The 15,253-nt window shown below is 40.2% G+C and overlaps 1 protein-coding gene across 1 annotated transcript; it reads right to left on the bottom strand.

Moving 5' to 3' along the window:
- Positions 1-2,922: 2,922 nt before the first annotated feature.
- LOC140343030 (lymphocyte antigen 6E-like) lies at positions 2,923-14,982 on the bottom strand. The gene is made up of 3 exons (XM_072429481.1): positions 14,824-14,982; positions 5,305-5,409; positions 2,923-3,429 (listed from the first exon to the last, which is right to left on the bottom strand). Exons 1-3 carry the CDS (start codon positions 14,879-14,881, stop codon positions 3,230-3,232), a joined length of 363 nt encoding a protein of 120 aa, XP_072285582.1. The 5' UTR covers positions 14,882-14,982; the 3' UTR covers positions 2,923-3,229.
- Between the last annotated feature and the right edge of the window lie 271 nt (positions 14,983-15,253).

Here is a 15,253-nt window from a genome sequence, read left to right as displayed (position 1 = left end):
GTACAAACTTGATTGGCAAACTTTTATCTCCCGGGTCTCATTCTCGATCAATGTAAAAGAAATAATACACACATTTTTTTGTTGTGGTATTTATTCATATACTCTTTTTGCTTCGGAATACAGATATACATATGAAGTATTAAAAATAATATTTCCTTCTGATGAAGCCTACAGGCGAAACGCGTCAAGGACTGTAAAAAGCAGATTGATTTATGCTAATACAATTTTTGAATTGCCTATTTGTCATGTATGTGCAAGCAATTGTTGGGTTATGTTTTTAAAGTACTACACAATAAATTCCAAACATTTTTAATATATTTGTGTGGTTGTTGACATTAAGCAATATAAAAATCCCTATTACCTTTTTTAAAAAAATCGGATTTGATATTATATGAGAAGGATGTGGTGTAATGTAAGATATTCTCCCATTTAGCTATCTATCCAAAAGATATTGAAATTTAGTTTTTTGCTTTTATCCTAGAGTGTGGCTTTTACGTTGCTATACAAGAATTCTTTAATGAAGCCTGATCACATTTGAAAGAGTCAGAGGAGCCTTTGCATCACTTTCCCATGACAGACATGTTTGCAGCTGGGCACGTCATCTTCCTCGTGATTGTAATTTAATAGTTGCTTATCCACATACAGCTGTCCAGCGAACTAGGTGAAATAAGGAACACCTCGCTTTACATACAAAACATCAAAAATAATACCTATCTGTTGTCTTTAGCAATTCATCAGATTCTAAACTTTTCTTTTTGCTAACTTTTTTTAATTTTTTTTTTTTTTTTTTGAATTTTATGTATGCATAAGAGAATACACTAAGTAAAAAAAAAAATCATCATGCTTAGTGTAGGCGATAAACTCTTCTTTAAATAAAAACAAACTTAACCCAAAGTTTTCCTAGAGGAAAGCAAAGAAACACTTATAATGCATGGTCCAACAAGCGATAGAATTTCTGTCATGGTTCTTTAAGGCAATTGGATTTCCAATGGATTGCCACTCTTATGTTTATAACACTTTTACTTGGTTGTTTATAAGCAAATACATTCTGCGGTTTTAGGAATGCTTCCAAATTCTTTTTAATTTAATCTAGTAAACTGACTACAACTATTTCCTGGGGAAGTTTATCCCACATTTGTGCAGCCCTTAGAAAAGAAGTTTTCTATATGCAGTGGTTAAACCTATTGTTCTTTTGACTTAAACAGTTCCATCTTGTCCTTTACTATGACTTAAAAGCAAATCTGTTAACACGGATAGTAGAAACACACACACACACATATATATAAATATACAAAGTGATCATATCCAACCTTCTAAACACATCTTCAGTTCAAAAGTGCAAAAGCAAGACTTCATCCCCCTCCCTATGTATTTCCCCAGCCCCCTACAAAGTGGAAAACCCCACATTTCTTCTTCAATCCTTCTTTTGGTCAGATGATACACATGTTCTTCTTCAGGACTGAAAGCCTAAAGGTAGGTAGTCTCTATTTCTAAATAGAATGGTGATCACACAATGATTTTTAATGGTCCTTCTTTTGCAGTAGTATTATGAGTGCAGGCCTGCCTGATGATGCACCTCTTTAAGGGGCATGACCATAACACTTTGGGCTTAAGGGAAATGGGTTGATAATGCTTTCATGCTTTCAGTCTTTTTTATATAACAGCAGAAAAAAGTGATACTTAGTAACCTCTATACCATAAAAGTTAGGCAGCAAACCAAAGTGGAGAGGGGTTCTCTTTACTGGTTTATTCAGCTGCAAGTGAAAGATGCAGCTTAAGCTAAGCACTATAAACAATAGGTTTTCTGAAGCAGAACATTATCATACATGTAGCTAAATCCAGCAGAAAAAGAATTAGCAACAGTTTCATGGTCATGACGCTAACTGTCTCTCTTAGGGGGGCACACAATCCTTATCATAATAATATAAGGTCAGTATGGGGGGGGGGGGACCAGTTAACTTATAGATGTGGGATTTTTTTATATAAAAGGATGAGCCGTTCTTTTATATACAGTAAAACCCCAGTTATCCAGAACTCAGATATCCGGAAAACTCAGATAATCTGATTATCTGAGATCTGAGTTACGGATAACCGGGGTTCTATGGCAATGAAGAAACCAGAGCTCCACTGATTGCTCCGCTCCGTGATTGTCTGAGGAAAGGGAAATCCTAAAGATGGCTCAAGTGTCATCAAGGTTACCCTTTTCTCAGGCATTCAGCTCTAGAGGTGAATAGGGACAAAACTCAGGGTGATAGGTGGGTTGTGTCTCTGGACACAAACCGCCCACTTTCCATCACAGGTTTAGACCTGCGTTGGGAGAGGGGTTCTGGCATCATGACGTCACTCTGGGGGAAGTTTCTTTCCCTTTGAGCGACACCCGGCTCCAGCGCATGCACGGCCTGTAGTCTGTGCTTTTAGTGGTCTGTAGGTCCGAAAAGGTTGGTGACCACTGCTTTAAATCAATTTAAAGAAAATCAGAGAAAATTTTGGTGGTCCGCAGCTCTGGCGGGTACCCCTCCTATTGGGTTCAGAAGAAGGACCCAGCTGGGGGGCACACTGGCCAGAGACGCAGACCATGTCCCCCGCACAAATCCCCAGCTCAGGGAAGTGGGCGAGATGTGTCTCTGAACACAACCTGCCCACTCACCCATCACAGGCTCAGATCTGCGATGGGAAGTGGGCAGGGTTATGCCATCATGACGTCACTATTGGGGAGGTTTCTCCCCTTTGAGTGACACCTGGCTCCCCGGACATGCGCAATAAGGAGCCGGTAGTTTTAGTGGTCCGCGGGACCTAAAAGGTTGGCGACCACTGCTTGATGAATGACCATACGAATACTGCAGTTGGGTATTATGAAATACATTGGTACTAGTGTTGTCTCCTCTTTCCACTTAATCATGATAAAAAAATAATTGACACCTATTAAACTGTGTCAATTCTGCAAATTTTATTGGTTATGATTAACAACCAGTTAAAAAAATTACAAATCAGCCACGGAGAGGCGGTGGCAGCATCAGCAGGTTACAACAACCAATAACAACCCATGGCAGCAGCAAGTTACAATAGCCCAGCCATGGACAGAGCGTTCCTCTCCACTGGTTGAGGAGCTTACATTTCCCAGCATGCACCACCATCTCCTTAATTACTGGAAGGCTACAGTTTGCCCAGGGTTACAAAACAGGAAGGATGTGTGTATTTATTTGAAGGTTGGATTATGTGCAAAACCTGGTCAGAACTGAGCAAAGCAGAGAGATACAAGAGCCAGGAGGATGGCAGTGCCCAACGACATCACATTGGTGAAGGCAGAATTGCAGAGATCCTTGTCACAACAAGTTGGTTTCATGGATGGGAAACCATGAGGGAGATTGGCAAAATCTTGGTTGCAAGCAAGACTAGATAGGCAGCCTTTATAGTAAATGTTTGTGTTTCCTGTAAAAAAAAATATCAAAAAATTAAGAATACAAAAGATAAAGCAGATATGCAACCTATACTATATATATATATATATATATATATATATATATTTATATATATATATATATATTAGGGTCTTGACTATACATAGTATTATTATTTTGACATATCAAGAAAATACCATGCATAAACAAGCAGAGATACCAAATAAAACCAAAGAAACATTGAAAAGACATCAATAGTCAAGAAAATATATATATAAATATATATTGACAACCCCGATATTAGTAACCTGTACTTGCCAAATACAGCATAGCTTTGATAAGATGAGCAAAGGACAAACAATAGGATACGTTTAGGAAAAAGCTAAAGGAAAAGGAGGAAAATGGAGGTAGAGAACAAAGATGATGGGTCCATCAGCTGTGTAAATGCACACTAATCCCAAAGGAGAATTTTTAATTTTTTTTAATTAATTTCATTTCACCTTGGTTTTTTATACCTTGGATTATCATCAAATCAACAAGAGTAGCCTTCATTTCAGCAAGTATACAATACTGAAAGAAGCCACAAAACTCAAAAGAGGGACAACTGAGGAGAAAAGAGGGACAAAGGACTGAGGTTGATTTACTACTGGAAAACAGGCGGTTTACTTACCAATATAAATTATTATCTTGAATAAGATTTTTCACTTAGCTAAATAAAGAAAAAGAAACTCTGACTGTTTAAGGAAAAATCCTCTTTCTTTTTATTTTTGTTTCCCTAGCACATGATTGGGTGAATCTTCACCACATTGGGTAAGTTAAGTTACCTTTTGCGCATTTACTAAAATAATTTAGGCTTTTAGGATAGTTCACTTAGCTTAGTGAATGTGGTGAAAATTTACTTTGGACAATTATCCAATCGTGAAAAGAAATCTAAAAAAAATGGATTTTTCCCTGCATGTGATTGGATGGTTGAAGTCAGCAGAGCTTCATCTCATTTACTATGTGAACTATATTCATCAGTTAAACAACCCAGACTCTCAACACACATACAAAGCACACAAACGACACAGAAGATGTTCTACAACAATGAACAAAGGAACACAAGAGACGGAGAGGAAGAAGAGAGAAGAAGAGAATGGGAGAGGGGAGATAATGGTATAAAGAGGGAGTGAGAGGAAGAGAATGGAAGAGAGAGAAATAGAATAGAAAGATGGGGTGAGAAGTAGGGAAAGAGAGAGAACAGAGAGGGGAGAGTGAAAGAGACATAGAAGGGTAGAAAGGTAGAGGGTAGAGTGAGGAGGGGGTCAGAGGAGCGAAAGGAGGAGGTAAAAGGGAGTAAGAAATGAAGGAAGGGAGAGGGGGAGAAATAGAAAAAGAGAGGAAGGAGAGGGGAGAGAGATTAAGGGGGAAGACAGAGAGAGAATGATGGGAAAAAGAGGGAAAGAAGAATGGGAGAGAGACGAAGAAAGGAAAGAGGGGGGAAAGAGGGCAGAAAAATAATGGGAAGAAGGTAGGATAAAGAGAGAGAGGAGGGAGAGGGGAGAGAGAGAGAGGGAAAAGGAGAGTGAAGAAGGAAGGGATGATGGATGAACAGGGAGGAGAGGAAGAGGAAAAAAGAGAATAGGAGAGGGGGAGTGAGGAAGAATGCAAGGGAGAGAGGCAGATAAAGAGAAAAAGAGAGCAAGAAAGAGAGGGAGTGAGAGGTGGAGAAGAGAGGGATGGAGAACGGAAAGAAAGAGGAATGGAGGGAGGGGTACAGAGAGGAAAAATGGAATGGAAGAGATGCGTGATATACTGGATTCAATTCCACTTGGGATTTTTTCATTCCGCTAGTAAAAGTTTATATTTTTTCAGTAAATCAACCACAATATAAGTAAAGGAATGCTTAGGTACCCTAGTCACTTACCTTGCTTAGCAGAAATTGAAAAACATCGGTCTGCAATTGGTGGACATGTCATCTTTGTATTACTTTTGCAATCTTGAGCACATGTATAGCATTCCAGAGTGCTGCCTGTAATAAAAAGAAAATTCAATAGAGAATCTCTATCCAAGAACACATATTACAGGGCTGCGAGGGCAATTTAGATTGCTCTTGCAGGTCCCAAAAAATTTGATCTTGACGGCAGAATTTTTACAGGCCGTTCTTGCTTACATGTTCAGTGATCGGACGCAAGATCGAATTTTAAAATTTTGCTCACTCATCCCTATTCCCAGCAAACATTTAAAACAACGTCATCCAGAGGATGATCCAATATACTGATTCCATTTGTGAATGAACCTTATGTCAGTTTTGATTTTGCTCACAATTACACTTTTAATAACAACAAAATAATGAATTATGCGAGAGGTCATAGCATTTGCAGTTTATTTGACTTGGCAGTCCGGCAACTGAGCAGAAAGACAGTGACATTGAGCAAGAAATATTTGTGCTACATGGCTCTTCACAATGACTTCGGCAATGACCTGTTGTGTGTCTGGACACTAAAAAGTGTGGTGCTCCGATCTTCTTGCTGTCGTTTTTTAACTTTAGGATATGGTATGTGATACTAAGCATAAGAGAAAGCATGCATCCTACAATCACCTACATGATACGAATGCATGTAAAACACTTTGTATGGAAGAACTGGCACCTTATCAAATATTTCTTGGCAAAGTTCAACTAGCTTACAGTAGTGACAAACAAAGCCTCATACAAAGTGCCATAAAAGGTAAAAAACTGTGAGCCGCTTCTACTGGTTAAAGTTTACGATTTTTTTTGTTACCTTTTAGTCTGGTAAATTTGCCATTGAAAAGGTGTTGATATATCTGTTTGTAAGTTCAAAAAGTTCTCATCTTTTATTCTTATTTTTTAATTTCCCATTACTTTCTGTCTACGAGACTCTCAATCAAACCTGAGTCACAATCAATTCATATTTTGAATATGGGACAGATTTGCATTAAACATTTCACTAGTAGTGGCCATGGTGTGAATCTTCACACAGCAACCACACAGCCTGCTTTTGGGAATCGGGCAAGGATCCAATCTGATGGAACCACTGGGGAGTCCGTGGCAGCACACCATGGGTCTGAATTGGCATTTAACATTTCACTTCCTTTGGATCTGGAGTCAATTTTCTCTTCTCGTCTGGCCTGAGAGGGTCATTAAATATTTAGGCACAATATTGCCTGGTGATCCTTCTCTGGTGTTCAATTTCCATGCCCTGCCAAGGATAAAGTCAGACTTTCAACAATGGAGCTCAGGTGTGTTTTTATGGTTTGACCATACACACATTGTTAAAATAATATTTTTCCAAAGGTTATTATGCCTTTTACAGATGATACCAGTCCGGGGCTCCCACTTTGATACCAAAAACTTCCATATCTTTAACTGGCGTAACCATTGCCGTCGTCTGAGCCGCAAGCTTCTTTTTCACTCTAAGTCAGTTGGGGCATTGGAGTTGGAGCTTCATACTAGGATTGTGGACCGGTGTCATCATCCTGAAATTAAAGTAAGACTTTGAAAAAATAAATAAATAAACCTTTACTTTTGAAGAGCTTTCAATCCCTCTGCAATCTAATTGCAGTGGGTTTTGGCTGTCCCGGCTTCCTTCTTCCTTCCAGCGCGGATGGGACAAAGGGCCGGGCCATCTTTTTCCTTTCTTCTTTCAGCTTCTGCTGACATCAACTGATCTCACATTGTGCAGGAGATAAATCAGGTGACGTGTCTTCCCGAAAATATATATATAAAACAAAAGTGCCGGTCTCATTGCGCATGCAAAAATACTTTTTTTGTCATTGTATGAAATGGTTGCCAACCTTTTATTAAAATGATTGCTCCACTGTAAAGAAATGGGTGTTGCTCAAGCAATTGTTAAGTGAGATGCCAATATATCTACAACAATATCCTACTATCACCTACCCCAACCACGTTATCTGATACTGGGGAATGGCTTCTTCCTGCCAGAAGAAAACCTTGTTTTTTTACTATTTGCTTTCTTCCCACATTTGCAGGATCCAACATTTCTTAAATCAGCTGCACTGGGTCTCAGATGCTGAATTAGTTTCACCAAATTATTCTGCTGCTCTGGAGTCCTTCAGATCTTTTTATTTATCTTATTCTTGCATTCTCTTCCTCCAGAACACTGTTTTCGTCAGCCTCTGACAGTTTTTGAGTCACTGGGTACAGAAAGTTGGGGATTTGCCATAATCTTTTTTTTCTTCATTCTCTAATGCAATTCCTCCTTGCTTTCCAAATACTGCACCATAACACACTTTCCTTAAAGTTTCACTAAAACTTTGTGGTTAGGTATCCTTTATCTGCTACTAGATTCTGTATTACATTGATCTGGAGAATTGGCCAGTTGAGATTTTGTTAGGGTAACAAGATTGTGTCCATCCTTAATCAGAGCCCAAAGCACTTCTATTTAAACAACAGGCAAGGTCACATTGGGACCCTGGTCACGTGGCCAAATCTTAAGTGTCAAATTATAAGTGCAATGGGAATTAATACAGGGAATTGACACTGGAATTTGAACAGATTAGGACTCCCTATCCTCCCCAGTCTGATAACTCTCTCTGCTCCTTCACCCTCCTGATTTCTCTGTCTGTGTTCCTGCACCTTTTTACTTTACCGATACTTTCTGGTAACATCTCACCCAACCCTGGTCCTCCACACAGACTCCCCCCTTCCATATACCCTAGCAAGGCGCTCCTTTCTCCTAACCTCATCCCCATTCATCCTACCCATAAGTCCTTACCCCCTCTCTCTGGCAGTCTATGGAATGTCTGATCTGTTAGCAATAAATTAATCTTCATACACAACCTTCTCCTCTCTCAATCTCTGAACTTTCTGGCTCTCACTGAAACTTGGCTTTCCTCCTCTGACTCTCTCTTATGGAGATCTGCACTTTACACATACCCCTACACCAGGCAACAAAGTCGGGGGTGGTGTGGATCTCCTTCTCTCACCTAACTGTACATACAGAGACCTTCCTACCCCACCCTCTCTCATTTTCACCCTTTTGCAGTCCACTCTGTCCGGCTCTTTAGCCCCTTACCCCTCATTGTTGCTGTTGTCTACCGCCCCCCTGGCCCAGTATCACAATTTGTGCATACCTTTGCATCCTGGCTCCCACACATGCTTTCCCATGATATGTCCACCCTCATCCTTGGTGACTTTAATTTTGCAATGGATGAGCCCAACCTTCCCTCCTCAGCCAAACTGCTTTCCATTACCTCCTCATTTGGACTCACACAGAACATCAATGGCCCCACACACATAGCCGGACACACGCTAGACCTGGTATTTTCTAAACTCTGCAACCTCACCCTCCTTGACAACTCACCATTTTCCCTCTCTGATCATAACCTTATCACTTTCAACCTATCAAACCCTTGCCCTCCCTTGCCACATCCCAGACTTGGTCAATGGCAGAGAGATCCGTAACCCTGACCACAACCTTTTCTCAAACTGCCTTGCGTCCCTAACCCCCTCCTCTCCAAAATCATCTCCCCAGACGAAGCTGCCACCATGTTAAACCACTCTCTTTCCCTGGCTTTGGATAATGTTGCTCCTGCCACCTTCCGCTACCCCCGCCCTGCCAACCCCTGACCCTGGCACAACAATCATACCATAACAGCTACAAAAGACTGTTTGTGCAGCTGAGCACAAGTGGAGAAAATCTGGCCTCAGCGCTGACTTCATAGACTACAGAGCCAAGCTACAAAGCTTTAACACCGAGCTCACTGTCACCAGTCATTTCCTCCCAAGCTTCCAACCCTCCCAACCTCTTCTCAACAATTGACTCCCTCCTAAACCCCACACCTGCTCCCCCCACAACATCCTTCTCTGCATAAGACATTGCCACCTACCTTAGAAATAAAATAGACAAAATCAAACATGATGTCTCTGCCCACCAAGCCACTCAAACCATACCCACCCCTTCCACCTCTAAATTATCACTGGCCTCCCTCAGCCCTGTTACTGTGGACGAAGTCTCTTTTCTTCCTCAACATCTCCATCTACTAACTGTCCGCTTGACCCAATTCCCTCTGATCTACTCCGTGCCCATTCCTCCACCCTGGCCCCCCGTCCTAACCCAACTATTCAACCTCTCCCTTTCTACTGGTAAATACCCCTCAGCTTTTAAACATGCCATAATTCTCCCTATTCTAAAGAAACCCTCACTGGACCCCTCCCTACCCTACAACTACCGTCCTATCTACCTTCTCCCATATTTCTCCAAACTCCTTGAACGCCTTGTCTATAAAAGACTTACCCATTACCTGAGCACCAACTCTCTCCTTGACCCCCTCCAGTCTGGTTTTAGAGCTGCCCATTCCACTGAAACAGTCCTTACTAAAATGGCCAATGACCTCATCAGAGCTAAGTCTCAACTTTTCCCTGCTCCTTCTCCTTGATCTTTCCTTTGCTTTTGACACTGTTATCACTCCCTTCTAATACAAATCATGCGCTCCATTGGTATCAGTGACACTGCTCTCTCTTGGTTTGCTTCTTATCTTTCTGACCGCTCCTTTCAAGTTTCTTTCAATGGTAATTCCTCCTCACCCACTCTCCTCCCTGTTGGTGTTCCCCAAGGGTCAGTCCTTGGACCGGTTCTCTTTTCTCTGTACACCTCCTCTCTCGGTAGTCTCATATCCTCCTTTGGCTTATGACACTCAAATTTATCTGTCCACCCCTGACCTGTCTCCCTCAGTCCTGGATAAGGTCTCATGCTGCCTGTCAGCCATCTCGTCATGGATGTCTGACAGATTCCTGAAACTCAACCTGGATAAAACCGAACTCATCATCACCCCCCCCCTTAAATTCCAAATCTCCCCCTGACAAATTTCTAACTGCTGATAACACTGTTATTCGGCCCTCCCCTCAGGCACGTTGTCTTGGTGTCACATTTGACTCTGCCCTCTCATTTACCCCCCATATTCACAACATTTCCAGGTCCTGTCACTTTCACCTACGCAACATCTCCAAAATCCGCCCCTACCTGTCCCCAGAGACCACCAAACTCCTTGTACACGCTCTTATCATTCCTCGTCTGGACTTCTGTAACCTCCTCCTCTCTCGTATTCCACTAACCCGACTCTCTCCTCTATAATCTATCATGAATGCTGCAGCCAGACTCATCCATCCTTCCCTCCGTTCCTCTTCTGCTGCATCTCTTTGTAGTTCTCTTCAGTGGCTTCCATTTCATCTTAGAATCAAATTCAAGCTCCTGTGCTTTGCCTTTAAAACCCTACACAGTTATTGTCCCACTTACATTTCTGGCCTGGTAAAAAAATCTTCCTCCAGCCGCTCTCTCTGCTCCTCCAATGTCCTACTAATGACTCCTTCACTCATAACCTCATCACACGCACGGTTCCAAGACTTTTCTAGAGCTGCCCCAACTCTCTGGAATGGTCTTCCTCATCCTATTCTGCTCCTACTTTCTACTCATTTAATAGAGCCCTCAAAACCCATTTTTTCAAACTTGCCCTCATGTCTTCTGTCTTTTGAAACCATCACTAAGTATCTCCCATCCTATTGTGTATAAATTCCCCCACCTACTAGATTGTAAGCTCTTCGGTGCAGGGTCCTCTCCTCCTGTATCACTGTCTGTATTAGTCTGTCATTTGCAACCACTAGTTAATGTACAGCGCTCCGTAATATGCTGGCGCTATAAAAATCCTGTTTAATATTAATAATAAATTGTGTATATGGAAGACCTCATTTCCAGCATTAAAGGCACTGGGGCCAAGTTCTGTTGGACAGGGTTTAGTTGGATTCAATTTCTTGACTCTCCACTTATAGGTGGCACTGGGACATAGCTTGAGTAAAAACAGATATCCCTAATTTAGTTCTAGATGACTCTGGAGACCTCTCCTTCCTGGTCTCCTTATCATCTTAGTCTTTTATCTTCTCCTCCTCTCTTTTTTTTTTCTCCTGATTCAGCCTAATGGTCTTTATATCTCATCAGATAAACATGCATAATAGGTCTGGAAAGGGAGAACACGGTCTAATGTACTTCCCAGGCATGATAATCTTGTGAGATTATGATTCATTCTCAAATTATCTGTTTTGAGTTATTAATGTTAATATTGGTTTGGGCTTTGTATCTGTGTTGATTACACTGTGAAACAATTTTGAACAAATATCTTCTTGACTTCAATTTTTAAGCTTATTTACACTAAAATTGGTATGCTGATTAGTGCAGTTAGTTTTCTTCTATCACGTCAGGTGTTTTCTCTACCGCCTATAATAATACGATTACTGTAGCGTGGATTTGTATAGGCTATTCATTTACACGCAAGACAGTGTGGTCAGAGGTTGTGCGCTGCTCTATGTAGTAAATAAGCAAAATGTATTTTTATACTTACACACGTATTTCCTTTCTTTTAGATCATGTCTGGCTCTGCTGTTTCTCATCGTAAGTGCCTAAACAAGACTGATTCATTTTGGCATATCTGTGGCAGTTTCACCATTTCCAGTCAAGGGGCGCACATCAGCATATTTGTTAAAGTAAGCCTATTTGGCAAATTTCAAAGTTAAACTTGGTGATCAAGATAAGTTTTGGGCCCCTCATGAGGTGAGCAAACATTGTGTCGAGAGTGTACAGATGTAGACGAAGGGAACACATGATAAGATGCCATTTGGTATACCTATGGTTTGGTGAGAGCCAGGAGATCATTTCAGTGACTGTTACTTTTGTATATTTAAAACTTCAGGATATAACAAGAAAAATAAATGTAACAGAGTATCCTAGTCTACCATCGGCTATACGCCCAGTGGCTTATTCAGATGAAATCCCAGTGCCCGTTTTTGTTACACTACCCTCTCTTGAAGAACATGAATATTGAGATAGACTTGGTGACAACAATGTTAAAGAGTTTGAAATTGAAGAGGACTCTCTTTGTAAGGGATTTGATCAGCATGAGTTGAGTGATTTGGCACGTGATTTGGGACTATCGAAGAAAGTTTCAGAACTCCTAGCATCAAGACTGCGTGTGAAAAACTTAGTTGAAAAAGGAACGAAGGTATCGTACTTTCGAACCAGAGAAATTGCATTTCTGCAGTACTTTAGAACAGACAGTGACTTTGTGTATTGCCATACTATACCGGGTTTAATGGAGGAATTGGGAATTCCAATCTTTAACTCAACTGAATGGCGACTATTCATCGATAGCTCAAAGTGGAACTTAAAGTGTGTCCTCCTTCACAATGGCAAAATATTTGGGCCAGTACCAATTGGCCATTCAGTTTCTCTTTGTGAAGAATGTGCAGACATAAAGAGAGTCATTGAGTTGTTGCAATATCACCAACACAATTGGGTCATCTGTGTTGACCTTAAAATGGTATGCTTCCTTCTTGGTCAGCAATGCGGATACACTAAGTATCCCTGTTATCTGTGCATGTGGGACAGCAGAGCTCGTGAGAGGCATTGGGTGGAAAGGAATTGGCCTCCACAATCTGCCTTAGAACCAGGTGATCCAAACATTGTACATGAGCCACTTGTTGATAGAAAGAATATTATATTCCCGCCTGTGCACATGAAACTGGGTCTGATGAAGCAGTTTGTTAAAGCTTGCCAACTGAAGGAGAATGTTTCGAGTACCTCATTTTGGCATTTCCCAGCCTGTCATTTGAAAAAATTAAGGCCGGTGTGTTTGATGGTCCACAGATTCAGCAGCTCATCAGATGAACATTTCATCAGGACAATGTCAGAAATCGAAAAGAATACTTGGTTATCATTCAAAGCCATTGTCAAGGACTTTCTTGGAAACACACCAGCAAATAATTACACAGAAATTGTCCAGAAACTCTTGGAAAGCTGCAAAATGCTTGGTGGCAATATGAGCATCAAGGTGCATTTTCTGCATTGCTATCTTTCTAACTTCCCAGGAAAACTTTGGTGCAGTCAGTGATGAGCAAGGTGAACAATTCCACCAAGATTTGAAGGTCATGGAATGACGGTATAAGGGTAGATGGAATGTACATATAATGGCTGACTATTGTTGGAGCATCCGGCGGGATTGTCCTAACACTGAACACTCCAGGAAAAGCTATGAGCGTAAATATTTACCTTAACTGCTTACCTGATTAATTTTCAAATGTTTTACTGTAAAAAAAAGTCACAATAAATCCTTTGTAGGAAGACAAGAAGTTTAAATAAACAGTACATTCAAGTTAAAATTATTTTAACTGTAGGTAAAATTTGTATTTTTTTTTTGACAAAAATGGAGAGTACCCTGTATCATAAAAACTGGATGTGATAGCAAAAAACTGGGGTCATTTCTGGATTCACCACCCAAAAAATTAGAAAAGAGCAAGTGTACGATCTAACTCAACAAAAAATGTGTCCCCCAGTGTTATATATGTTTATTGTTATTCTTATTCCCCTTTAAAAAAAAAAAACAGAAAAAAAACCTTGAAAAGAAAGACCATAGTCAACGACAACTTGGTAAATGTTAAATATGGGCTACCATTATTTTCTATGCAGCACAGATGGAAGGTAACTTAAAAGCCAGGTTTGCAATCTGCTTACAGCTAACTGTAACCGATCTATCTACTTTTAGATATGTGTATAGAAAACTATACTACCCTTTTTTTGTGTTATGCCACTTTCCAGGTGCATAAAACATAAACAAATTCAAAAAACAAAATAAACAAAAAAGAGAACTAAGGGAGTTTAAAGGCATAAATATAACAATATATTCAACTTTAGGTTTTGTATAAACTTTTATATTTATCCCTTTAAAGTTTTCTTTTTTTAATTTGTTTATGTAGTTTTAGATACATTCCTATCCAGTTTCCACAAGTAACTTGGAGTTTATGTAAATCCAGGTCTCTGTACAGTTTAGTAGTCTGCAAACTTAAAAATTGAAGAAGCATATTTGCAAGGTGTGGCCAGTGGCCAGTTTTGCACTGAGCAATGGACAGTGGAGGAGAAAACATAGATTAGTGCCCAGGATTATAATATTAGCTCAGGATAGAGTAATAGCTATCATAATAGCATGTAATGTGATGAAAACCAAGCAAAACATGTACCAAACCAACAAACAAAACTACTTAAAAAGTCCATAATCATTGCTCCCTAATATATATATATATATATATATATATATATATATCCCTTCATTTACCTATAGATATAACAATACCATGATGGTCAATTCCTCCAGGTACCCACGTCCTTCTTCTACGCCAATCACCCACATTGCACTCTTGGTGGACTCTACCCAGCCAGCCACCCCCTTGTTCCCCAAACTAATGATACAATAGCACATTTTAATTTTAATACCTATTTTTTTAACAAACTTACTTTACAATTCATTTAGGGGTGAAGCAATGGCCCACAAAAATCCAATTTTTTATTTATCGAGAAGTATAGATAACTCGTCGAAGTAAAACAAAAGTGTAATTCTTCTTATAATATTATTTTAATTCACTTACCGGACTGCCAGCTGAGAAGGAAAATAAGGGCAATGGGTAAGAAATGTTTCATCTGCATGGTTCCAAGATGTTCTGCAATGTCTTATTGTCCACACTAAATCCTGAGACTGAGACAATCTGATTTCACTGCTCCCTTTTATACCCTGTGCAAGTCATTGGATATATCTGCATTTCCCAGCAGGATGTGAATATTTTAGTTATGAAGATTGATACATTCTGCTCTTTGATGAAGCTCTTTACTATTGCACACAATATCATAATATAAAATAGGGAAATACTGCCCCCTGCTGGGCTTGCATCATACCGAATGCTTTTTATCCATTTGTGCAGAGCTCTTTGCAAAAGTCCTATCTTCATACTTGCCTCTTTGGATGGTGGCTGGTCCTCACTTTTCAGTCCTCATGTTCTGTAGTGATGAAGAGGGCTAAAG

The sequence above is a fragment of the Pyxicephalus adspersus genome, chromosome Z (genome assembly GCF_032062135.1).
Source record: "Pyxicephalus adspersus chromosome Z, UCB_Pads_2.0, whole genome shotgun sequence".
Lineage (NCBI taxonomy): Eukaryota > Metazoa > Chordata > Amphibia > Anura > Pyxicephalidae > Pyxicephalus > Pyxicephalus adspersus.
The sequence above is the reverse complement of the archived record's forward strand: the minus strand, read 5'-3'. Positions and strand labels throughout refer to the sequence as shown.